General features: G+C 56.4%; 12 protein-coding genes across 12 annotated transcripts; 8 read left to right on the forward strand and 4 right to left on the reverse strand.

The window, feature by feature from the left end:
* Positions 1-444: 444 nt before the first annotated feature.
* On the forward strand, positions 445-1431 carry CGCA056_v010517 (Uncharacterized protein; the record flags this gene model as incomplete). Its single annotated transcript, XM_037325764.1, has 1 exon — positions 445-1431. One exon carries the CDS (start codon positions 445-447, stop codon positions 1429-1431), a length of 987 nt encoding a protein of 328 aa, XP_037175767.1.
* A 687-nt stretch (positions 1432-2118) lies between these two features.
* Positions 2119-3462, forward strand: aflE (Norsolorinic acid reductase A; the record flags this gene model as incomplete). The annotated part of the gene is made up of 4 exons (XM_037325765.1): positions 2119-2647; positions 2747-3033; positions 3086-3361; positions 3418-3462. The coding sequence occupies 4 exons, from the start codon at positions 2119-2121 to the stop codon at positions 3460-3462; spliced, it is 1137 nt and encodes a 378-aa protein (XP_037176022.1).
* A 1027-nt stretch (positions 3463-4489) lies between these two features.
* Positions 4490-6158, forward strand: CYP55A3 (Cytochrome P450 55A3; the record flags this gene model as incomplete). The annotated part of the gene is made up of 7 exons (XM_037325766.1): positions 4490-4678; positions 4737-5000; positions 5085-5197; positions 5251-5434; positions 5486-5644; positions 5705-5894; positions 6046-6158. 7 exons carry the CDS (start codon positions 4490-4492, stop codon positions 6156-6158), a joined length of 1212 nt encoding a protein of 403 aa, XP_037176023.1.
* Positions 6159-6737: 579 nt separating this feature from the next.
* Positions 6738-7658, forward strand: trt5-0 (Methyltransferase trt5; the record flags this gene model as incomplete). The annotated part of the gene is made up of 2 exons (XM_037325767.1): positions 6738-6899; positions 6957-7658. 2 exons carry the CDS (start codon positions 6738-6740, stop codon positions 7656-7658), a joined length of 864 nt encoding a protein of 287 aa, XP_037175403.1.
* Positions 7659-7880: 222 nt separating this feature from the next.
* On the reverse strand, positions 7881-9127 carry rps-26 (40S ribosomal protein S26E; the record flags this gene model as incomplete). Its single annotated transcript, XM_037325768.1, has 5 exons — positions 7881-7983; positions 8174-8276; positions 8332-8459; positions 8630-8663; positions 8731-9127. The coding sequence occupies 5 exons, from the start codon at positions 9125-9127 to the stop codon at positions 7881-7883; spliced, it is 765 nt and encodes a 254-aa protein (XP_037175402.1).
* A 434-nt stretch (positions 9128-9561) lies between these two features.
* On the forward strand, positions 9562-10083 carry ubi::crp-6 (Ubiquitin-40S ribosomal protein S27a; the record flags this gene model as incomplete). The annotated part of the gene is made up of 2 exons (XM_037325769.1): positions 9562-9936; positions 9994-10083. The coding sequence occupies 2 exons, from the start codon at positions 9562-9564 to the stop codon at positions 10081-10083; spliced, it is 465 nt and encodes a 154-aa protein (XP_037175405.1).
* Positions 10084-10334: 251 nt separating this feature from the next.
* Positions 10335-11715, reverse strand: CTS1-0 (Endochitinase 1; the record flags this gene model as incomplete). Its single annotated transcript, XM_037325770.1, has 2 exons — positions 10335-11484; positions 11534-11715. The coding sequence occupies 2 exons, from the start codon at positions 11713-11715 to the stop codon at positions 10335-10337; spliced, it is 1332 nt and encodes a 443-aa protein (XP_037175404.1).
* A 2138-nt stretch (positions 11716-13853) lies between these two features.
* Positions 13854-15197, forward strand: CGCA056_v010524 (Sphingosine N-acyltransferase-like protein FUM17; the record flags this gene model as incomplete). Its single annotated transcript, XM_037325771.1, has 2 exons — positions 13854-14699; positions 14754-15197. The coding sequence occupies 2 exons, from the start codon at positions 13854-13856 to the stop codon at positions 15195-15197; spliced, it is 1290 nt and encodes a 429-aa protein (XP_037175407.1).
* Positions 15198-16450: 1253 nt separating this feature from the next.
* NOP56 (Nucleolar protein 56) lies at positions 16451-18168 on the forward strand (the record flags this gene model as incomplete). Its single annotated transcript, XM_037325772.1, has 3 exons — positions 16451-16623; positions 16751-17873; positions 17929-18168. The coding sequence occupies 3 exons, from the start codon at positions 16451-16453 to the stop codon at positions 18166-18168; spliced, it is 1536 nt and encodes a 511-aa protein (XP_037175406.1).
* Positions 18169-19242: 1074 nt separating this feature from the next.
* On the reverse strand, positions 19243-20676 carry VPS4 (Vacuolar protein sorting-associated protein 4; the record flags this gene model as incomplete). Its single annotated transcript, XM_037325773.1, has 3 exons — positions 19243-19464; positions 19535-19985; positions 20039-20676. The coding sequence occupies 3 exons, from the start codon at positions 20674-20676 to the stop codon at positions 19243-19245; spliced, it is 1311 nt and encodes a 436-aa protein (XP_037175409.1).
* A 906-nt stretch (positions 20677-21582) lies between these two features.
* Pfdn6 (Prefoldin subunit 6) lies at positions 21583-22116 on the forward strand (the record flags this gene model as incomplete). The annotated part of the gene is made up of 4 exons (XM_037325774.1): positions 21583-21643; positions 21698-21768; positions 21827-21951; positions 22008-22116. 4 exons carry the CDS (start codon positions 21583-21585, stop codon positions 22114-22116), a joined length of 366 nt encoding a protein of 121 aa, XP_037175408.1.
* Positions 22117-22377: 261 nt separating this feature from the next.
* Positions 22378-22974, reverse strand: CGCA056_v010528 (uncharacterized protein; the record flags this gene model as incomplete). Its single annotated transcript, XM_037325775.1, has 1 exon — positions 22378-22974. One exon carries the CDS (start codon positions 22972-22974, stop codon positions 22378-22380), a length of 597 nt encoding a protein of 198 aa, XP_037175401.1.
* Positions 22975-23095: the final 121 nt, after the last annotated feature.

Here is a 23095-nt window from a genome sequence, read left to right on the forward strand (position 1 = left end):
ACATGATGGCTGTGCTCCCAGAATAACCCCACTACGCTAATGCAACCCGATGACTTCCCGCAACTTTAACAAGGAGTCAGGGATGTAAGACATCCACACAAGCAATCATGCAGCTTGATGACATCCCACTCGTCGACTTCATCCCTCTGAATACCGGCAAATTACCAATCGTGAAGTATCTTGGCGCGACATGCTCTCGTGCCGAAGTGGATTGGCGTTGCGCGGCCTCCTCCGCTGATAATCTCAACGGCAGTTCTTGGTTCTACCGGTGATCTTGGCAATGCCCTCAACATGGCTATAAGAAGGCGATATGCACATTGCTTGAAGTCTGAACCTGGCTACATCACCAATCACTTGTTACAATGCTTAGCTGTGAATTAGGATACCATGGCCATCATCGGTAAAGCCATCACGGCATTCTGCCTCACAACTCTCCTCAATACAATGCCAGCCACCGCTCAAAACATGTCTTTCGGCGCCGACAACTTCTACCGCAGCGACAACGTCACCCTACAGCCAATCACCATCCAGACTCAATTCAACACCACGGTCGCCGGTAACCTCTTCACCCCAAATAACCTCGCGCGTAACAGCACCTCCCCGGCCATCGTCGTCAGCCACCCTATGGGCGCCGTCAAAGAACAAAGCGCAAACCTCTATGCCACTAAGCTGGCCGAGCAGGGCTTCGTCACCGTGTCCATCGACATGCCCTTCTGGGGCGGCAGCTCAGGCGAGCCACGCAACGCCATTGCTCCAGAGCTCTACGCTGAAGCTTTCAGCGCCACTGTAGACTATCTCGGCGGCCAATCCTTCGTCGACCGCGAGCGCATAGGTGGTCTGGGCATCTGCGGCAGCGGCTCTTTCGTCATCAGCGCAGCCAAGATCGACCCTCGCCTGAAGGCCGTCGCCACGGCGAGCATGTACGACATGGGTGCCGCCGCCCGCGACGGCTTGCAGAAGGCGCAGACCGTCGAGCAGCGCAAGGAGATCATTGCCTCAGCGGCCCAGCAGCGGTGGGTCGAAGCTGCCGGCGGCGAGACCGAGTACACCGGCGGCACCACCCACGAGCTCACTGAGGACACGCCTGCTGTCCAACGCGAGTTTTACGACTTTTACCGCACCCCTCGCGGCGAGTTCACCCCTGAAGGCTCGTCGCCCAACCTCACCACGCACCCGACCCTCACCAGCATGGTCAAGTTCATGAACTTCTACCCGTTCAACGACATTGAGACGATCTCGCCCCGCCCGATGCTCTTCATCTCTGGCGACCAGGCGCACTCTCGCGAGTTCAGTGAGGCAGCCTATGCCCAGGCGGGCGAGCCGAAGGAGCTTGTTTGGGTTCCGGGTGCTGGGCATGTTGATCTCTACGACCGGGTGGAGCTCATTCCGTTTGGCAAGCTTACGCAGTTCTTCCAGACCAACCTTGCCTAAATCCATTAGAGGGACAAAAGTTAACTCGTAACAATCTTCCGCTGGAATGTAAGAGTCATGTGTGAATAGGCCTACATAGATCAAGCAATAGACCTTTACACTCACGCGCTGGTGGACAACTCCACGTCGTTTTCTCTTTACCCTTATGTCTTCGGGCACACTTTTTCAACGCAAACATTTCTGCTCAGACCTGGTGATCTCTCGGGCTCCCTCCAAATCTCAAACTCCACCTCCAGCCACTGTTAAGACTCAATCATGACTTGTGCTACAAGATGACGGCCCTAAGGTCCGGAGTTATGCCTCATCTGGTAATCTCTGTCCGAAAATATCATCATAGTCCCTACTGCTCATGCTGCTATAGCCACCTCGCGTTCGCAAAGTGGCTGACACTCTCTCCCTTGGATCGGGTGGGTCATTTGTGGAGAGTGTCAGCATGTTGCAGATGTCATCAAGTTGCAGCTCTGACCCGACCAATCGGACGGCTCACCGAAACCAAGCGCGGTACTTCACTTACAACCCCAGATTTCACTTCAGCATCAAGTAACGTCATAAGTTCCAAGAAGAAGAACATTATTTTCAGTTCAAGACCTCATAAATAGACAGTTCTCTGGGACCGCAAGATAATGTCTCGCAACCAAAGTCATCAGATCCATCCGACATCATTCCAAGCCGAGCCGATTGCTCACAATGTCCTTCTTCGAATACCCCCCGAAACCAAAGTCCTCCCTGGGCTACCATCGCATCCTCTCCCCGACAGCCTCCGTGAAGGTCTCCCCAATCTGCCTCGGCGGTATCGGCATCGGCCACTCCTGGTCCTCAATCTTCGGCAAGAACGAGGACCCATTCGCCCTCCTCGACGCATACTTCGCACTCGGCGGCAACTTCATCGACACCTCCAACATCTACAACTCAGAAGACTCGGAGCGCCTCATTGGAGAATGGATGGAGAAGCGCGGCGTGCGGGACCAGATCGTCTTAGCCACCAAATACACCGCAGGTTTCCGTTCATACAACCGCGAGAAAGAGCCCCTGCAGAGTAATTTCACCGGAAATTCGGCCAAGAGCATGCACATCTCTGTCCGGGAGAGCTTGAAGAAGTTGAGGACAGATTACATTGATGTTTTGTACGTGCATTGGTGGGACTGGGCCACGGGTGTGGAGGAGGTTATGAGGGGGCTGCATGCGCATGTGATGGCGAAGGAGGTGCTGTATCTGGGTGTGTCGAACACGCCGTCGTGGGTTGTTGTCAAGGCGAACGCATGCAGGTTCACCTTTCAAAAGATCTGACAGACATCCATGCTGACAAAAGGACTAGTCGCCCGCGCCAACGGTCTCACGCCCTTCTCGGTCTACCAAGGACGCTGGAACGCCGGCTTCCGCGACATGGAAGCGGAGATCATCCCGATGTGCGAGGACCAAGGCATGGCCATCGTGCCCTGGGCAGCTCTCGGCGGCGGCAAGTTCCTGACCGCCGAGGAAAGAGAGGCGCGCGACAAAGACCCCGACGCCCGCAAGTCTTCCCACGGGCAGGAGGTGTCGGTCGCTCTCTGTGAGGCGCTCGAAAAGATTGCGAAAGAGAAGGGCGTTACTCTTCGATCTATCGTATGTTTTTCCATGCGTTGAATTCAAGATGTTGGAGGCTGACTTTCGACAGGCCCTAGCTTATCTATTCCATCAATCCCCTTACGTCTTCCCAATCGTCGGCGTCAACACCGTCTCGCACGTCGAGGCCATCCCCGAAGCAATCGGCATCGAGCTTTCCAAAGCAGATATTGATCTCATCCACGAAGCTTCGCCGTTCGACCCACGGTTCCCGATGAACTTTGCTTTTGGTTACATGAAAGGCGGGAAGTATGACTTGAGTCTCACGGCTACGGACAACCAGCAGTACACTATTGCAGCATGGATTGATGCACCACCAAAGCCTTTGGTCAGTCGAGCTCCAAGTACATGAACTTATGAAGACTTCTGACTAACACAATCCAGCCATATAAGCCTAGGAAGGTCTTGGAGACGGAGGGTCAGGAGTGATGTTTCCCTCCACGGGAGAGAAGTCTTCAGGTTTTGATTGTATCACCAGCGAAGAAGAGAAACAAGCATCATCGTCGCAAATCAAACGAGACGTATTCTGACTCACATCATACATATTCCAAATGTCAGGTTTTCTTCGAATCCCGCTTTAATCATTCACACACCCGGCCCCACCATACGGGACCGATGACGCCGTGCCCCGGAGAGCACCGATCATATCAACCCGATATACCCCATAAGCCGGCGGGATGATTGCTGGCACATACCAAATCAAGTAAATCCGAATGTATTCTTGACCAATGGTATACCACCTTGAGTCAGCATTGTCCTACCATCCACAGTGACAAATTTTCGGAGATCTGGAAATGCACCTTCGTTCTCCATCCGCAGAGAAAACCCAGCACAAGTCCACGATATTCTAAGCCCTGCATCGAATAGACACGCATGACTAGCCTCACCCGACCCTTCAACGACGAATGCAACCAGAAGAGGCTTAGACGCCGCAAGAGTCGGGACCCCCAGGACCCATACGGGCATCACGAGCGGCCACAAAATGATTCCAAAGTCAGATCTGGACAACTCCGCGGACCTTCCCGTCTCTTCCCGCTCCTTGTCAGCACATCATCGGCCAACAAATCCCTGCAAGCCATGTTTTTCATGTCCTACCAGGTACATTGTCCCTGTGAGTGCAGTTTCTCTTCCTGTGGCGCTGGCCAACCGGGTCATCCGTATTACAATTTGAATTTGTTGACGTCGCGGAGTGTCGCTCACCATCAGACCACAACCCATCATGAGATGGGACTGTCGCCCACCGGTCGAAGCCTGTGCTTTTGGGATCTAGGCTTCAGTGACGTAGTTTTCAAAAGGGTAGAAAGAGTATAAAATGATAACGTAGCCTCGCCAAAATGCGTTCGTGATCAGAGACATCATCGAGCAACTCACAGTCTAATTCATGATTTCTACATCCCGCCTTCTCAGGTCTTCCAAGATCACTCCAGCCCTCAGAAATACCCTCTCAGCCCGCAAAATGACAACCTCCGAGCCCCCTTCTTTCCCCTTCAACCGCGCCTCCGGCCTAGAGCCGCCAGCAGAATACGCCCGCCTCCGCGCCACAGACCCCGTGTCCCGCGTCAAGCTCTTTGACGGCTCACTGGCATGGCTGGTGACCAAGTACAAGGACGTTTGCGCCGTGGCCACTGATACTCGCTTGTCCAAGGTGACCTGTCATTCAAGACCATAAAATCGCCGCAAGCCGTTGACATGATACATCCCAGGAACGCACGAGGCCCGGTTTCCCAGAGCTCAGCGCGGGCGGCAAAGCAGCCGCCAAGAACATGCCCACCTTCGTCGACATGGATCCTCCAGCGCACATGCGCCAGCGATCCATGGTCGAGCCTCTCTTCGTTGCCGAGCACGTGGAGACGATGAAGCCGTACATACAGATGACGGTAGACCAGCTACTCGATCAGATGGTCGCGAAGGGGTGCGAGGAGCCAGTCGATCTAATTGAGAACTTTGCCTTACCGGTGCCTTCATATGTAGGCAAATCCGCTTTCTTCGTTTTCCCTGGTTGCTTTTTGTGCAAAAGCCGGTTTCACGAAGCTGACATGATTTCCTGGAAGATCATCTACACCATCCTCGGCGTCCCGTTTGAAGACCTCGAGTACCTCACCCAGCAAAATGCGATCCGCACAAACGGCAGCGGCACCGCTCTTCAAGCTCAAGCTGCCAACCAGTAAGTCAACCAATGTCATGCATTTTCTATAGACTTACTCACACATCATTCAGGGAACTACTCGACTACCTCGCTAACCTCGTCGACAAGCGTTCCGAGCAGCCCAAAGACGACCTCATCAGCAAGCTTGTCGTCGAGCAGCTACGACCCGGGCACATTGAAAAGTCCGACGCGGTGCAGGTTGCTTTCTTGCTGTTGGTAGCAGGCAACGCCACCATGGTGAACATGATTGCGCTCGTAAGTTTATCTCTCAAACAATTTCTGCGGCCGACAGCTGATACGAGCCAGGGCGTGATCGAACTCCTCCGCAACCCGACGCAACTCGCCAATCTCAAGTCAGACTCGTCCCTCTCGAAGTCCTTTGTCGAAGAGCTCTGCAGATATCACACCGGCTCGTCGATGGCGATGAAGAGAGTGGCGAAAGAGGATATTGTCCTTGGCGGCCAGGTAATTTATATAACGTTTTTAATATCTCTGTGGCGGAAGACGTAGACTAACATTACGCAGACCATCAAAGCGGGTGAAGGCATCATCGCCGCCAACGCCTCCGGCAACCGCGACGAAGACGTCTTCCCGGACCCGGACGTCTTCAACATGCACCGCACGCCAGATCCTAACCACGCTCTGGGGTTCGGCTTCGGCCCGCACCGGTGCATTGCCGAACCTCTGGCACGCGCAGAGATGGAGGTCGTGTTTGGTAAGCGGACTTCTCCTGTCTTTCTTCTTCCGTCACGTAACTTCCCCACGAGCACTCCGTCAACTTCCTCTCCCCTCCCTCTTCCACGCCAGTATCCCACGGAAAGGCAGGCATCAAGCTTTGGGAGCAGCTTACTAACGCGCTGAACCAGCCACCCTCTTCCACAAGCTGCCCAACCTTAAGATTGCCGTTCCAATCTCCGAGCTGGAGTTCACACCCCTTCACAAGGACGTCGGCGTGGTAAAGCTCCCAGTGACATGGTAAACGCTGTCATCCACCCCCAGCACGGGTATGACACGGGTCTGAGGGGTTGAAAGTAAGGCGTTGGGTGCGTGTTCAAAGTAGGGCGTAGGAAAGCCAAAGCATCTTACACGAGTGGCTTGGTGAACTCTGACAGAGCAATTCCTCTCGTCGGGCGGAACCCCTCACTTCCTCTCCTCTCCTCATTACAGTAATCCGGGTTTCCATGTAATCTAGATCTATCTCGGCGGAAGACAGTAAACAAAACATCAGACGATCGCACAGAGTTCAGCAGGTCAGCACCCAGCATGACCCAAATACGTTGATGAAACGCGGCTCCAAAGTCTTTTACGGGTGATTCCATCCCAACTTCTGGACCCCCTCGACCTTGAACGGAACCGAGATCGGCCAGTGGTGCTTTGGAGAAGGTCCAATAGCTTGGTCGAGAGGAGCTGGAGGAGTGGAAGGTTGGATTTATAAAGAGGTGACAGCTCAGTTGATATGCTCGGTTGGAACCATTGATAGACACGAATACGGAGCATCCATTGATGTCATTGAACGAACAATACACCTTGAAAAAACCACTGATACAACAACCTCAAGATGCAGGCAGTAGATAATACTATTCTCATGGGGGAGAGGAACAGGCAGGCACCGTGGTACACGCCGACCATGGAGAAGGAAATCTCACCAGAAACGAGAGATCTCCTCGAGAACTACGCCCACGTTGCGCCCGAAGACATCCAAGAACACATCATGACAATGGTCAGTACCTTTCCCCCCTCTCACACTCAAACACATCTCATCTAATACACCCCGCAGCGCGACAAGATCTGGGAAGTCTTCCCCTACCCCTGTGTAGGCCACTTCTCCTTCCTGGACCTCAACCTCCGCCACCGGGCCGTCTACCCCTCGCTCGTCGCGCGCCTGCAGGAGCCCGACGCGCGGCACCTCGAGGTGGCCTGCTGCATCGGCCAGGACCTGCGCAAGATGGTCTACGACGGCGTGCCCTCACAGAACATCACCGCCATCGAGATCGAGCAGGGCTACATCGACGCCGGTTACGACCTCTTCCGCGACAAGGACACCCTCAAGACCACCTTCGTCAACGCCGACATGCTCGACGACAAGAGCGCGAGGCTCAACGCGCTCGAGGGCCAGTTCGACTCGGCGCACCTGGGGCTGTGCCTGCACCTGTGGAACAGGGGGGACCAGATGACGGTGCTGAGGCGGGTGATCCGCCTGCTGAAGCAGAAGCCGGGTGTGGTTATGGTGGGACACGCTGTTGGGCACGCGGACGGGTTGGAGTTGCCGGGCATGTTTAACAAGCCTAGCCTGCGGCATAACCTGCAGACGTGGGAGAGCATGTGGGTTGACATATCCAAGGCGACGGGTACGCGGTGGAAGCTCAAGACGGAGGTGAGCGACCAGATTGGAAGCATGGATGGGCCTGGCGCAAAGAAGCCGGCGTGGTGGGATAAGGACTGGCGCTTTGTCGCGTTTGAAGTCACGCGGGAGGAATAGACAATAGTCCAACAGCTCAACCAAGACAGAAAAAACCTGTCACGATAGAAAAGACAAGTTTGGGGACGATGACAGTGTCATGAAGCATTTCCTTTGCTAGCCTAGGGCCATGGCCCGATTCATAAACCCGATTCCGGTTCCCAAACCATGCCTGAAAGGACAACTTTTTCATCCACTGCTCGTAAACGCCATCATGCCCAACACATCCCTGCCGTAGCCGACTTAAGCGGTCTTGGCGACGGTGGGGACGATCTTCTTGCCGTCCTTGTTGTAGCGGACGCGGGGAGGGGGAGCACGGTTGCGGCGGCCGACGACGGAACGGACACTGCGAGGGAAGGTCAGCATTACATGGTCTCAGCACGAGTCCGCTCAAGACCGATTCCTCTTGCGAGGGAAGGGTCGAGGGACAACGGAGGGTGGGAGCTTCGAGTAGAGCCAAGGTTCTTCTGTAGCGCCTGCTGACCACCGGCACGGGGGCCGGGGCGCGCAGTCGTCGCTCCCGCGGACGAACGTACCGGACAATCTTGCCGTGGATGGCGCAAGAGACACAGTACTGCAGCTTCAGGTACATCTTGGGTACGGTGTACTCCGCGAAGACGGAGGCGTCCGAGATATCACCTGTCGGATTGTCAGTTGATTGATCGAGTAGAGAAGGGAGGGGAGTTAGGCGTACGGATAGCAGCAGACTCGACCATGTTGCGGATGGTGAAGCGCTTGATGGCCTTGTCCTTGGGCGTGCATCGCGAGCAGTTGCTGCAGCGGATGGGCTTGACGTGGCCGCGGCCCTTCTTGTTGCGTCCGCTGTAGGTTCACCAAAGTCAGCAATCGTGATCCCGCTTGGTCGGTTGCATGAAGGCCTGGACGGCGACAGCGACGTCGACGGCGAGCCGGGCTCGTGATAATGATCACATAGCAATCGTCGTCGACGCCGAAACACGCTCGAAGGCACAGAGGGGACGGGAGGGTCGTACTTGTTCTTTCTCTTCTTGACCATTTTGGCGACGTCTGCTGGGTGATTAGTATCCGTGGAGAGGAGAAGGAAGAAGGAGGAGAAATTTCGCGGCAGACATACTTGAGGTTTTCACTCGGCTTGCTGAGTCAAGATTTCCGTTTGGTGGGCTGGGCCTCTGCGAACTGTCGACGCAATGGTGGATAACAAGAAGTGGTTGCAGACGAAGGAGGGCTGGTCGCAAGGGCTGGCTCGAGATCCACCAAGACCGGGGACTACCAGAGGGAAAAAGACACGCCAGGAAAAAAAAAAAGCCATTTTCGCGCGCACAAGTCCATTTCCATAGGCCCCCACAGCCAATCACCGTCCCCCAATGCCCTGCCCTCGCTTGTCTGAAGCCCAGGTCCCGCTTTTCCCAACCCCAGGGCCCCAGCGCGGCGGCCGTCGGTTTTCCCGTGAAGAGGCCGCGCCTACCACCATTTTCCCATTTAATTTTCTCTCCATCCCACCCCAAACCCATCTGAGGATTTGCTTAGGAAGGCAATAGTCATATTGTCGAGGTACGTCTGAAGATGCTTCTGCTCCCTCTTTGCTGGCCATGAGCGCACTCTTCCCACTTCTCTCGATATCGTTCCCGTCTCAGGCTTGTCGAGTTCTCTGCGGCGGCGTCGCCCTTCGCCCCCCGACGCAATCGCGAAATCGAAAGCGTCGGCTGTGCGGCGCAGCGGCCACGTCAACCGTTGTCGAAAATCCAGCAAAGCGTGTGTGCGTGCGCGCGACGTTGTGAAATTCATCGCCATTACCACCACACTTCGCCTCGACAAATTGCCTCCCCGCCAGGAACACAAGCCAGAGACCGAGAAGAATCGAGAGAAGCCCAGGAAGGGCACCTCATCGGGCCAGCAGCACAACCAGCAGTGTGCCAGAAAACTAACCTCACACAAGTAGGCAATCATGCAGATCTTCGTCAAGACCCTCACGGGTAAGACTATCACCCTTGAGGTGGAGTCTTCCGACACCATCGACAATGTCAAGTCCAAGATCCAGGACAAGGAGGGCATCCCCCCCGACCAGCAGCGCCTGATCTTCGCCGGAAAGCAGCTCGAGGACGGCCGCACCCTCTCCGACTACAACATCCAGAAGGAGAGCACCCTGCACCTCGTCCTGCGCCTGCGTGGAGGTGCCAAGAAGCGCAAGAAGAAGGTCTACACCACCCCCAAGAAGATCAAGCACAAGCGCAAGAAGACCAAGTTGGCCGTCCTCAAGTACTACAAGGTCGACTCCGACGGCAAGATTGAGCGTCTCCGCCGCGAGTGCCCCTCCGACACCGTATGTTTTGCCCTCCCTTCGCTTCTCCCCAGGAACACATCACTAACTATTGTCCAGTGCGGTGCCGGTGTTTTCATGGCTGCCATGAACGACCGCCAGTACTGCGGCCGCTGCCACCTCACCTACGTCTTCGACAAGAAGGAGTAAGCTTGTTGCCAGTGTTTCGCGGATGTGAAGGATAAAAAAGGCTTGTTTGGGAGGAATGGTTTCCAGGGTTAGCATTCTAGTCGGCAGGAAGCCGCACAAAAAGGGGCGTTGATGTAGATACCACCACATCACTGGCTGGCAATGACGATGCAAAATTCACGACACTCATGACCATTCCTCCACCACCGGTTCATTCTTCAGTGACATTGATTCGTGACATCCAACTCCAGATGGCTTCTACTTTGTGGTATCTAGTTGTTAGGGAACCCGTTCCTCAAATTCTCGTACTTCGTCTCCGGGTACGTGATGCAATTGTCCCGCCTCTGCAACGAGTGCGGTCCGCCAAAGGCATGCACGACGGTGCCGATAAGAGACTCATGGCCGGGCTTATCGGCGCTGCTCTCCCACCACATGCCGCCTCCGAGACCCCACCCCCTGATGTAATCGCCCTTCTTCCGTGCCAGGTGCTGGTTGTCGTAGCTGATCATCTTCCTCCTGCCGGCGTCGTAGGAGTAGCTCGCCCCGGTCTCTTCGTCAACGTACTCCCTCGAGCCGGGCAGCGGCAGCACCTTGTAGTCAAACACGCCATTCTCCCAGCTTCCCTCACCGATGCCAGAGTACGGCGCACCGGGACCGTCCGTATTCTCAAAGGCACGGCCGTACAGCGGCATGCCCAGCACGATTTTGGTGGGGTTCACGCCGTGCGAGGTGTAATACGACAGCGCGGCAGCCGTGCTAAAGGGCGTGGATCTCGGGTTCCTGTTGCAGGGCTGCAGGTTCGCCTGGTGGCCGGCGGTGCTGTCCCAGGAGCCCGCATAATCATACGCCATCAGATTCCAAAAGTCGAGGAGACGGTCCATGGCGGGGAGGTTCATCTTCTCGTAGTTCTGCGCGCCGGCGGGGCACGCAACGGTCAGCTCGAAGTGGTACCACTGCGGCAGCGTCGATGCGTACGCGTCCATGGCGTCGCGGGTCGCCTGCAGCAGGGCCACAAAGTCGGACGCCTCGGCCTGGTTCTGCGGGTATTCCCAGTCGATGTCGATGCCGTCGAAGCCCAGGTTCTTGATCAGGTCAACGCAGCTGCGGGCGAAGGTGTCGCGGCCCTGCGGGGTGCTGGCGGGGTTCTTGAAGTTGGAGGAGTAGGTCCAGCCGCCGACGGAGAGCAGGACCTTGAGGTTGCGGTTGCGGCGCTTGAGGAGGTTGAGCTGCTTCAGGCAACCGTAGAGGTTTGTGCCGACGTCGTTCCAGCTGTCGCCCTCCCAGTGGATGTCGGTGTCGGCCCAGCCGTCGGTGAGGTGGACCTCGCCCGTGTCGGAGCGGACGTTGGCGAAGGCATAGAGGATGTGGGTGAGGTTCTCGACGGGGAGGTCTTGGGGGCGGTGCTTGCGGGCGTAGATTGCCCTGGAGAGGTCAGTTTGGTCAGACAAGAGAAAGGAACCAGGAGAATTACCAGTTGACAAAGTAGGCTACCGAACGGAAGCCTGGACCGCCGCCCATGTTGTCTCCTGCGGGTGATTTAAAGCTGGGGAGCGGTACTCGAGAGAAGAGGTCGGTGTAGGTGTGCGTGAGGAAGAGCGTGGCGAGGAGAACTGCGATCGAGGTGAGGATGCAGGTCGGGCGCTGGAAATGCATACAGTTGGGTTATATGCCAAGGTATAATGCGAGAGTGACAGAGTAGATGCAAGCAGCAGATGGGAGATGGTGTCTCTTATTGCTGACGACGAGCTAGGTAGCTATTTGGCCAAGATTCTTTACACGTGTAGATGGATACGAACTACACGAATGGCAGTGCTGAGCTATGTGCAGTGTGCTGCGATGCAGGTGGTGCAGCACCATCAGATGGGATCCCTCGCCCAGAGGACAGGACCTGAGAGAGGCAGCCCTGCTAGAGCCCCGCGGTGGACAGACAGACGAATGGCACTGCCCCTCCCCCTCCCTGCGCCATGAGCTGTAATGTACGTAAAGTGCCAGGACGGGAGCAACGTGCCGTAACGCTGGTGCAATGCTGCTGCTGCAAGCCAGCTGCTGGGTGCCACGCTTTGTGACTGGAGCTGTGAGCTGGGTGAGGCGTCGAGGTGTCGTCAGCGCGTTCAAGCCACAGACAATCCTAGCAGTGGCACGGCAGCAACGCCTTGGAAGTGAGGAGGAAGGAGTGTTGGGAGTGACGCTTGGCAAGGTTCAGGCGGCAAGTCGTGGCGCGGGCGGGTGATCTGCAGGGTGCCTGCCTGGTAAACCGTAGATGTACCTCCCCTGCGAGCAGATGCCTGCAGGTACATTTGTTGACTTTCCATGCTCGGGAAATGCTGACCTAATACGCAGCAGCCGTTGAGTGCCCACTGCCGGGCGCTCGGGGGTGCTGTGGTCTCCGTCTCTATCGTCGTCGGTAGAGCCGGTACCTTAGCTCATGGGCTGGAACAGCGACACGCCAGCTGCCAGTGACAACGCGGTGCGCTTATTAAGGCAACAAAGCGACGGGAACATGGGACGAAAAATTCGGGCGGGCACGGTGACGACATGACCCCTGAATCGCCAACTCAACAACTTTCATTGACAATAGGGGTCTCCGGCCTCCGGGCTCCGTCTTCGTCCTGTCTTTTGCCAATGGAAGGTCCCGTCCAGTTGGGATGACGGCACTCCCAAAGAAGCCGAAGTCAATGGCCGTCGTCCAACTCTGACCGGTGACATTCCGCCAGACTTCAGCACTGCAGAGGATGGATGAATGACTAGAGCAGACTGACTGACTGACGTGTTCTGTTTGCTGCGTCGTCCAGACAGTTGTGAGATGCGTGGTTTCAAGAGACTCAAACACCATCTGCAACAGCCGCCCAATTAATGCCCGTCCAGACATCGGACATTATATCGCGTGTCCGTTCCCCTATTGCATCCTGCGGGAGTGCTTGCGGCAGTCAGATACGGATTCCTCAAACTAAAACTTAAGGCATGGAAGGCAAGACAAGGTGCCTTCAAGCGGTGCGCCCAACGTTCGCAACCAACAAAAACACCGCAGGCCCAGCCACCTATCGCAGGCTTGCTTCTTCTTCTTCCTGCAGAATGATCGCCCTTTAATCAAAACCAGCGAAAGACACCAGAGAGGGAAAAAAAACCTCTGCAGAGTGCAAACTTCTCTCTCCCCCCCCAGCAACACACAAGCAGCAGCGCATCGACACTCCTCCTTTCCGCTGATTCCCACCGGGTAGGCCGGAAAAGACAAAAAAAAAACGCAGCTTACCGCAGGTCCAGAGGTCATCCGCGTACAACAGCGGCCTGCGATTCGCTGCGTCGCTTACCCAGTGGTCCAGTACAGTCTCCCCGAGTCCCCAGACTGGCCCCTGGGCACCCGGACAGACACCGTGAGAATTAAACCCATGTCCGCCTTAAGATTGTCCCTGATCCACCCTAATTCCGCCTCCGGTGCAAGCCACGGGGGAAATTGAAAGACCTAGAAGAAGAAAAAAAGCCCCCGACGACACCGACCACCGACCGCCTCCCTCGGCTTTCTCTTGGCTCCTCCTATTAACCCTCTGCCTCCTTTTGAAGAAGTCACCGCCATCCAACAACGCCTCCTTCTTGTTCATCACCTCAGCCCTTGACCGACTTTTGTCTCGTCGTCAATTGCGATCGAACACCAGACAGCGACCTCTGTCTCTGCTCTCTCAACCTCAAGCCAACACCTCACCTATACACACGCGACACCCCGCAATCTCTCATCTTGGCATCACCACAACAACAAACATCCTCATTGAGGGCACGATCAGCCGCCGCACGCGACAATGACCGCGCCCGAACAACTCCCAGAACAGGCCTCGTCGCCAGCACCCTCTGGCAAGGACCAGGCCGTCCGACGACGCAGAAAGTCGAGCATCAGAGCCCACGGCCAGCCGTCCTCTGCCTCCGCGAAGCAGGACGAGCTCGTCGCCCAACGCAGCCGCGCCCGCGCCCTCCTCCGCAAGTGCAAGCACATCGCCGTCAAGCACACCTGGACCACGCCGCTCGTCCTGATCCTCGCCTTCCTGTCCACCTACGCCATCAACCCTACCGAGTCCAACGTCGTCCACCACTTCCTCTTCCTCTCCTACAAGCTCTCCGACAACGCCGCCGACGACAATGACGCCCCCGTCCTCTACGGCAAGGGCCCCTGGGACATCGCCTTCGTCCTCTTCTACTCCATCGTCCTGACCTTCACCCGCGAGTTCGTCATGCAGGAGCTTCTCCGCCCCCTCGCCAAGTCCTACGGCATCCGCTCCAAGGGCAAGCAGCTGCGCTTCATGGAGCAGGGCTACACGGCGCTCTACTTTGCCATCCTCGGCCCCGTCGGCATGTACGTCATGAGCCGGACGCCCGTCTGGTACTTCAACACCACCGGCATGTACGAGCTCTACCCGCACCGCAGCCACGAGGCCATCGTCAAGTTCTACTACCTCTTCGAGGCCGCGTACTGGGCCCAGCAGGCGCTGGTCATGCTCCTCGGCATGGAGAAGCCGCGCAAGGACTACTACGAGCTGGTCGCGCACCACATCGTCACGCTCGGCCTCATCGGCCTCAGCTACCGCTTCCACTTCACCCACATCGGCATTGCCGTCTACCTGACCCACGATATCAGTGATTTCTTCATGGCCGTAAGTGACACCCCTACCCCTCGCCCGGACGCAACCCGGATCTAACAATATCAGATGTCCAAAACGCTCAACTACATCGACCACCCGATCACCGGTCCGTGGTACTGTCTGTCCCTCGCCTCCTGGATCTACCTGCGCCACGTCATCAACCTTAAGATCCTCTGGTCCATTCTGACCGAGTTCCGCACCGTCGGCCCCTACCAGTTCTACCCCGACTGGGACAACCAGCAGTACAAGTGCATGGCCTCCAACATCATCACCTTCGGTCTGCTGGGCCTGCTGCAGGCGCTCAACCTCTTCTGGCTCTTCTTCCTCTTGCGCATCGGCTACCGCTACGTCTGGCACGGCGAGGAGAAGGACGACCGCTCCGAGGCCGAGGAGTCCGACGTCGAGCCCCTCGAGACCATCGAGGAGGTGTCCAAGATCGACGCCGTGCCCGTCGCGGAGGTTGCGAGCGGCGTGGCCAACGGCAGCGCGAAGCGGAGCAGACGCGCATGATGGGAGGACGGCCACACTTCGATTCATTGGCTGAGACCGTGCGAGTCTCAGCGCTGTTGTACAAATAGCATGCTTATCTAATGTGTAATGTGTAATGATCATGAACAAAGTCATTCGTTTAAACAAACTGAGCAAGCCCTTTTTCGCATGCGCCGTGAGAGTGATTGGGTGGAGTGGTGACATCATGTTGGGCTTGTGAGACTGCGGTCGGGAGACTCGGAGGAGGAGCATTTGGCTTATCCAGTTGCAGGACGACGTTGAAGCTAAGTCGACGGTTTTGGGTCAGCACGCGGTTGGGCCGGCATTTGCATGTGAGGGGCTTTTTACGGCGCATACAGCGGCGCAAGGAGGACGCCAATTCATCTCTGCCAAGTTTTGAAGGCTTGGATACGTGTTGGATTGTATCAATTGGTCTTGGAATTAATTTTTTACTCGATTTTGATCGAAAAGTTATGGTGATTGTGTAGTGTTGTGCTCTTAAATCTCAAACAAGTGTACCGAAAGTTGCCAATCATGTTGAATTAAAGTCAATACAAAAAGGTGTATCAAAATTCGTCTCTCCATCAGCACAACTCAGTATAAACTGAAAAATCCTATATGAACTCAAGCAAATACAGAGATTTCTTTGAGATAAAATTCATTTCAAAGTAAGAAGTGCGGGAGCTGCTACGTGACCCAACTCCCCAGCTGGGTCGTGTCAGTGAAGGATGTGGACGCGGACCGAAGTCTTCTTGCAGGCTGCTACGTCCGTATGAGCGGCAACATGTTTCTAGAATATGGAAATAGAAGCAGAAGAAACCTTCAGCACGATGTCTCCCGACGATGTAGTGCGATCGTCTCATGGCATTGGTCCTGCCAAACTGCCATCCCAAGCCAGCCAACTCAACTCACTTCGACAGCAAAGCCACAAGGTCCATAATCACAGCCACCGCCACACCTGACCCCACGTCGGCAACCGGCCTCAGCCTGCGCCGGGACACGTGACCGCCTTCAGCCTTCCACACCGACGGCAGACTGGCCCGTGCGCCAGCTTTTGCGAGCTCCAGAAAAATTTCCAATTGAACCCAGTGGGGGTGAGGAAAAATTGAAGAAAAAAAATCCGACCATCTCGAACATCTGGATTTACTCTGTCTCAAGACGCCCAATTCCACCTCCCCTCCTCCGCCTCCACACCCCCCGCTCGCGAGGCTCTTTCCTGTCGGCTTCGAACGACATTCAAACCACAAAAGAGTGCTTGAGACAGAACAGCAAAAATGGCCCAAGCCGTCAACTACCTCCTCTACGAGGCCCCCATGGGCTACGGCGTGTTCCACGTCGAGAACCAGCCCGACAGCATTGGCCTGCGCCAGAAGGAGGCCCAGGAAACCATCAATGACCTCGCCCGCTTCGGCAAGATGGTCAAGCTCGTCAACTTCACCCCCTTTGAGTACGGAACCCCCTTCGCGCGCGTGTAGCATCATGCTCTTTCCCCCCCACCGCGGCGCGTCTCGGTGGAGAGACAGACAGACTTCCAGAGAGACCCAAGAGGCTAACACACGTTTTCCCACCAACAGCACCGGAAAGCAAGCGCTGGACGAGATCAACCACATCTCCGAGGGTCTCATGTCCGTCCACCTCAAGTCCGTCCTCGAGCTCAACCTGCCCCAGACCTCTGGCAAGAAGTCCAAGGTCACCCTCGCCGTGGCCGAGAAGAACCTCGCGTCCGTGATCAAGTCCACCTTCCCCGGCGTCGACTGCGAAACCTCCGAGACCTCAGAGGTCGCCGGCGACCTCCTCCGCGGCGTCCGCCTGCACGCCGACAAGCTCCTCAAGGGCCTCCAGACCGGCGACTCCACCGCCGCCGGCCTCGGTCTCGGCCACTCCTACTCCCGCGCAAAGGTCAAGTTCAGCACCACCAAGAACGACAACCACGTCATCCAGGCCTCCGCCACCGTCGAGTTCCAGGACAAGGGCGTCAACCAGTTCTTCATGCGCGTCCGCGAGTGGTACGGCTGGCACTTCCCCGAGCTCGTCAAGATCGTCTCCGACAACCTCACCTACGCCAAGCTCGTCCTCCTCATCGGCGACAAGTCCACCCTCAACGACGACCGCCTCCACGACATCGCCGCCGTCGTCGAGGAGGACGGCGAGAAGGCCCAGGCCATCATCGACGCCGCAAAGGTCTCCATGGGTCTCGCCATCACCCCCGCCGACCTCGAGATCGTCAAGGGCTTCGCCGAGGCCGTCGTCCAGCAGGCCGAGGCCCGCCGCGCCACCGCCAACTACCTCGACAAGAAGATGTCCGTCGTCGCGCCCAACCTGCAGACCCTCATCGGCACCCCCGTCGCCGCCCGCCTCATCTCCCACGCGGGCTCGCTCACCGCGCTGTCAAAGTACCCGGCCTCGACGCTGCAGATCCTCGGCGCCGAGAAGGCCCTCTTCCGCGCCCTCAAGACCAAGAGCAACACCCCCAAGTACGGCCTGATCTACCACTCCAGCTTCATCGGTAAGGCCTCCGTCAAGAACAAGGGCCGCATCTCCCGCTACCTCGCCAACAAGTGCTCCATCGCCTCCCGCATCGACAACTACACCGAGAACCCCACCACCAAGTTCGGCGAGGCCCTGCGCCAGCAGGTCGAGGACCGTCTCGAGTTCTACGCCACCGGCAAGAAGCCCGCCAAGAACGCCGACGTGATGGTATGTTTTGTTTCCTTATCCTCCAGCAGAACGCAGCTAACCCAACCGCGCGTAGGCTTCCGTCCTCGAGCAGGTCGAAGGCGACCTCGACCTCGACGACGCGGAAATGGTCGACGCCGCCGCCGAGGAGGTCAAGAAGGAGAAGAAGGACAAGAAGGAAAAGTCCAAGGACAAGAAGGAGAAGAAGGAGAAGAAGCGCAAGCGCGACTCCGAGGTCGCCCCAGCCGTCGAAGAAGAGCCCGAAAAGGCCGACGGGGAAAAGAAGAAGAAGAAGAAGAAGTCCAAGGACGAGTAAAGGAAGAGACGAATCGCCATCGCTGCCGCGCAAAATACCCCCTTTTTCTGCGCGCAATGGGTTTGCTCCAAGGAGGGTCTCTTCCCCAGATCCCTCGACGACATGTTCTACAAAAGAATCTTCCCATCTTTTCCTCCCCTAGGTCATCAAAAAGAAACCTCATGTTACAAAAAAACTTACGGCGGCACATAGGTTTTTTCCTCACGGCATTGGGACTTGCTTCTTCTCCACCATCCTGTCTTCTCTTTTTTTTCTTTCCTACCTTTTCTGTTTGGGAGTTATCAGGGCAATGAACATTGGGCTTGTCGGAGTTTGTTTAGGCTGCGCGGATGCGAAAAAGAGAAAGAGAAAAAAGGATGTTTAATGCATATATATGATGTATGTGTATGTGTAACACCAGATCTTTACCCGTTCCCGAATGCGCCGCGCCCCTCTGATGATGATGTTTGAATTTGCTGTGAGTGTAAAAAGTGGACGCCGTCTGTCTGATGAGCACCTCTTAGTGTTTGTGGACTGAATAAGCCGAGGGACCTCTCATGCCTCAATCACCATCTTGCAACTTTCAGATTGAAACACAATGGCATGTTCAACCCAAGTAATTTGTATCTTATGCTTTGGAAAAGTTCTGTAAAAAGGGGAGAGAAGCCTTCTCTCCGTCTTTGCTGGCTACCACTTTTTTACGCTTTAAAGAATAGGGAAGACTGCGATGCAGATATTTGGAAACAGAACAGAACAGAACAGTAGTAGTAAAAAACAATAATAGAATAAATTTCCCCAACCCAATGCCGGCCGTTTACAAAACGCCAGAGGACGCCGATTTCTTTCCGCCCCTCGCCTGGTCCTGCTTGCCTGCCCCCTTGAACTGACGACAGCCACACAACACATACTATCTGCATCAATACCGAATTTCCGCCTCCGCCGCCCGTCGAGTCTGATATTCTCTGTGCCAGTCTCTTTCCTCTCATTCAAAAACACGAGCAATGTCTTCTCGTCGAAGCGTTCACACTGTAGTCGTCTTTTTTCGCGTCCAGCTTCCACCCCCAAAACCCATGTAAAGAAGGCGTTCCGCCAGGCTCATGCGCCCTCGCTGCCAAACTCGTTGGTCCACTCTATTTGCTTGGCAGCGTCGTCGTCGGAGACGGTGGGATGCGACTCCTTGAGAGCCTGCTTGAAGTCCTTGAGCTCGATGATGGGCGCCATGAGCTCCTCCGAGTCGACGTCGTGGTACGTCATCTCCTTAGCCTCAGGGTCGCCGGGGGAGCAGGGCGTGAGTTTCCTGACGCCGTCGACCATGACCTGTTATGCGAATTAGCAAAAGTTTCTCGCAAGCAATCTAGCGTATAGCGTCACAACAGAGTAAACATACCGGCTTGAAATGCGTCGCCTGGATAATCTTCCTCACGGGACCCATCAACGCCTGCTGCACCACGTTGGAGATATCACTGCCTGAGAAACCATCCGACATCTCCGCGAGCACGCGGTAGTCGTCCGCCTGCAGGTTCGTCTCCGTGTCGCCGATGGCGAGCTTAAACATCCTCGCGCGGCCATTGGCGTCGGGCAGGCCGATGTGCACGCGGCGCTGGAAACGTCTTCGGATCGCGGCGTCGAGCTGCCAGGGGATGTTGGTCGCGCCCAGCACCAGGATGCCCTTGCTGTCGTTTCCGACACCGTCCATCTGCACCAGCAGCTCCGTCTTGATACGTCTCGACGCCTCGGACTCGCCCTCGCCACGGGGCCCGCACAGGGCGTCGATCTCGTCGATGAAGAGGACCGAGGGCTTGTTTTCTCTCGCCATGCTGAACAGAGCCTTCACGAGCCTGTGTAACAGGGTGTCAGTCGTTGAAGATTGGGATAACACGAAGCAACTCACCTTTCACTCTCTCCCATCCACTTGCTCACCAGGTCTGAACTGCTCACGCTGAAGAAGGTACTGTTCGCCTCCGTCGCGACCGCCTTGGCCAAGTAACTCTTTCCCGTTCCCGGCGGGCCGTACAGCAGGATACCCTTCCACGCCTGGCGCTTGCCCTGGAACAGCGAGGGGAACTTGATGGGCAGCACAACGGCCTCCTTGAGCGTATCCTTGGCGCCCTCGAGACCGGCGACGTCGTCCCACCGCACGTTGGGGCGCTCCTGGAGGATGGCGCCGCTGAGGGCGTTGCGCAGCTTCTTGTTGTCCTCGTCGCCCTCGTCGGCGTTCGCCTTGCCCTTGCCGCCGCCGTTAACGCCCATGGCACCAGGCTTCCCGCCGCCGCCTCCCCCGCTCTTCTTCTGCTCGGCCTCGGCCAGGTACGTCTTGAGCTTCTCGGCGCGGTCCATGTACTCGGCCGTCTTTTGGCGGATGAGCTCCTTCGACTTGGGGTTCTTCTCCCACTTGACGGCGAGGACGAAGAGCTCGAGGGACTTTGTGTAGAGCTGGAAGGCCTTTTCGTACTCGGCGGCGTTGTCGGCGTCGATGGCCTGCTTGACCGTGCTGATGGCACGGCCGAGGAAGTCGGTGATGCCCGACATGGTTGCGGTTCTGCGTCGAAGTCGCTGTCGTCGGCGGGATTGCGTGTTTCTTCGTTGGGCGGCGAGTTTGCGAGCGACTCGTGATAAGGATGCAAAGAGCGGGGAAGCTTGTTGTGTGCAGCCGCCGCGCTGTCTTGTTCCCGTTTGGAGGGGACGCTTCGCAGTCGGGATGGGGTTGGGTAGGTAGACGGGGTGGATGTTCGATTTGGCCCCGGGGGGAGGATTGCGTCGGCGCTTGGCACTGGCTTGTCAGGGTGCGGTTGAGGGATTGAGGACGCTGATGCGGGCGATTCTGTGACGTTGCCTGGGCGGTTCGTGATGCCAGACACTGACGCTAGAGGTGCCTTGTTGGCTGGTGGGGGTGGGGGCCTTGAGGTGTATAGATGCATATGCTGGATTGGGTGATGGAGGCTGCTTAGTGCGATCTTCTTTTGAGGTGTTCTATGTAGGCAGCAGTCAGGTTGACGACTGGTTCCTGTTCCGGCATTAGACATATACTATAGACCACCTAGAGAAAACTAAAACATATTCCAAGAAAGCCGGACAACGACAGCTTGAAGACTTGGTGTGTCTCTTTCCATGGTCCAGGCTCGCGGCCGCCGATACTCACAAACCGGGGCCATATGCATCTAAAGAGCATCACAGTCTGTCACCACCACGTTCCCCAGCGCAGCAAACGGCAGCATCAAAGTACCAGGTATCGTCTCCAGACCACCAAACGAAACTCGAAACGACGAAAACCTCTTGAGGCCTTGGCACCGCAGGACATCTGACATTCCACCAAGCATCCCAACTCGCGAACCACTGCGTCGGAAGGCCGTCGGGTTTCTCACCGCACCCCAGTCCGCACCAAACGGACTTTTTCCTCACTGAACCCCTCATACACACGCACATAACTCACCCACCATGGCTGAGGTTCAGGCCAAGCTGCAAAAGCTCTCTGAAGAGTACACTGCTCTCCAAAATGGTACATTCATTTCAATTTCATTATGCGTCAAGTACTTTTACTAAATGTCACCAGAACTCCAGACCACCGTTCAGGCGCGGCAAAAACTCGAAGCTCAGAAGCAGGAGAACCTCGGCGTGAAAGAGGTGAGTGCTCATCCTGCGCCAACCACACACGGATGAGCGCCAGACTGATGCATTGCAGGAGTTCGACAACCTCAAGGACGGCGAGCAGATTTACAAGCTCGTCGGCCCCGTGCTGCTGAAGCAAGACAAGGTAGAGGCCGAGAGCACAGTCAAGGGTCGCCTGGATTTCATCACGAAGGAGATGTACGTGCATCGCCACCTCCCTTTCTCTCGGACGGCATATTTACTAACTCACACAGCGAGAGGCACGAGGGCCAGATCAGGGACGTCCAGGGAAAGCTTGAGAAGAAGAAGGGCGACATCATCCAGCTGCAAACCAGCGCGCAGGCCGCCGCGGCGAAGAAATGATGCACGAATGACGGGAAAAAAGTCAGGTCTGGCATGAGTGGTGATACATATAACGACACATAAAACAAAAAAGCTACTAGGACTATGAATTATACCCAGCAATGCTCCGCTCCGATCACGAAGCTCCCAAGAACGCCTGGCTAATGCGCCCCTTTCCCCCCGATGATGGTCCCCGCCGATGAATGCCGACTCGGTCCCAAATCCATCCCCGGCTTGTCATGAAAAGAAACAAATGGTCATTACATCCCCCTTCTTTCCTCCTCAGTTCAATGCCATGATGGTGAATCCCCAGGGCAGCCCCATATTCCTCGCCGGCAGCTCCGTGGCCCAGCCGATGGCGTTCTGGTACTCGTCCTCGCTCACAAACTCGGCGTCGTTGACCTTGCCCTCGACGGCGTCCATGATGAGATCCGCGATCTGGCTCTTGGTATAGCACCGGCCGAAGATGCGGCTCTCCTCGATTTTGCGGATCATGGCGGCGCGCAGCTCGCACTCGGCGAAGCGCCGCACGTCGCGGTCGAAGGTGGCCTGCGTCACGGGGCCGTGCTCGTGGTGCGTGGCCAGCTTGCGGAAGAAGGCGACCATGCCGGCGACGGCCTGGGCGAGCATGTGCGCCTTGGTAACGTCGTCGATGCCGTGGATCATGGAGGAGTGGCCCTGCTCGATGAGCTGGTGGGCGTCGTGATCGAAGGTCGCGTGCACAACGGCGGAGATGCTGGCGGGGTTTGTGATAATGGAGTCTGGGTCTTGCAGGGAGAAGGTCTTTGCGATCTCGTCGTAGCACTGGGAGAGGGTCTTCCACATGGAGACGTTGTTCTGGACGGAGGCCTGGCCCATGCTTAGGGTGAAGTGTGACATGGTGCTGTCGATGCTCTCTTGGGGGATGTTAGTGGCGGCTCATGTTGGTTGGGGGACAGTGGCTGACTTTTGCAAATTGTGGGAGACATGATAGGTGGTGACTTGGTTGGTTGGTTGGTGT

This window comes from Colletotrichum aenigma (assembly GCF_013390185.1).
Source record: "Colletotrichum aenigma strain Cg56 chromosome Unknown KSG_Cg56_contig07, whole genome shotgun sequence".
Taxonomy (NCBI): Eukaryota; Fungi; Ascomycota; class Sordariomycetes; order Glomerellales; family Glomerellaceae; genus Colletotrichum; species Colletotrichum aenigma.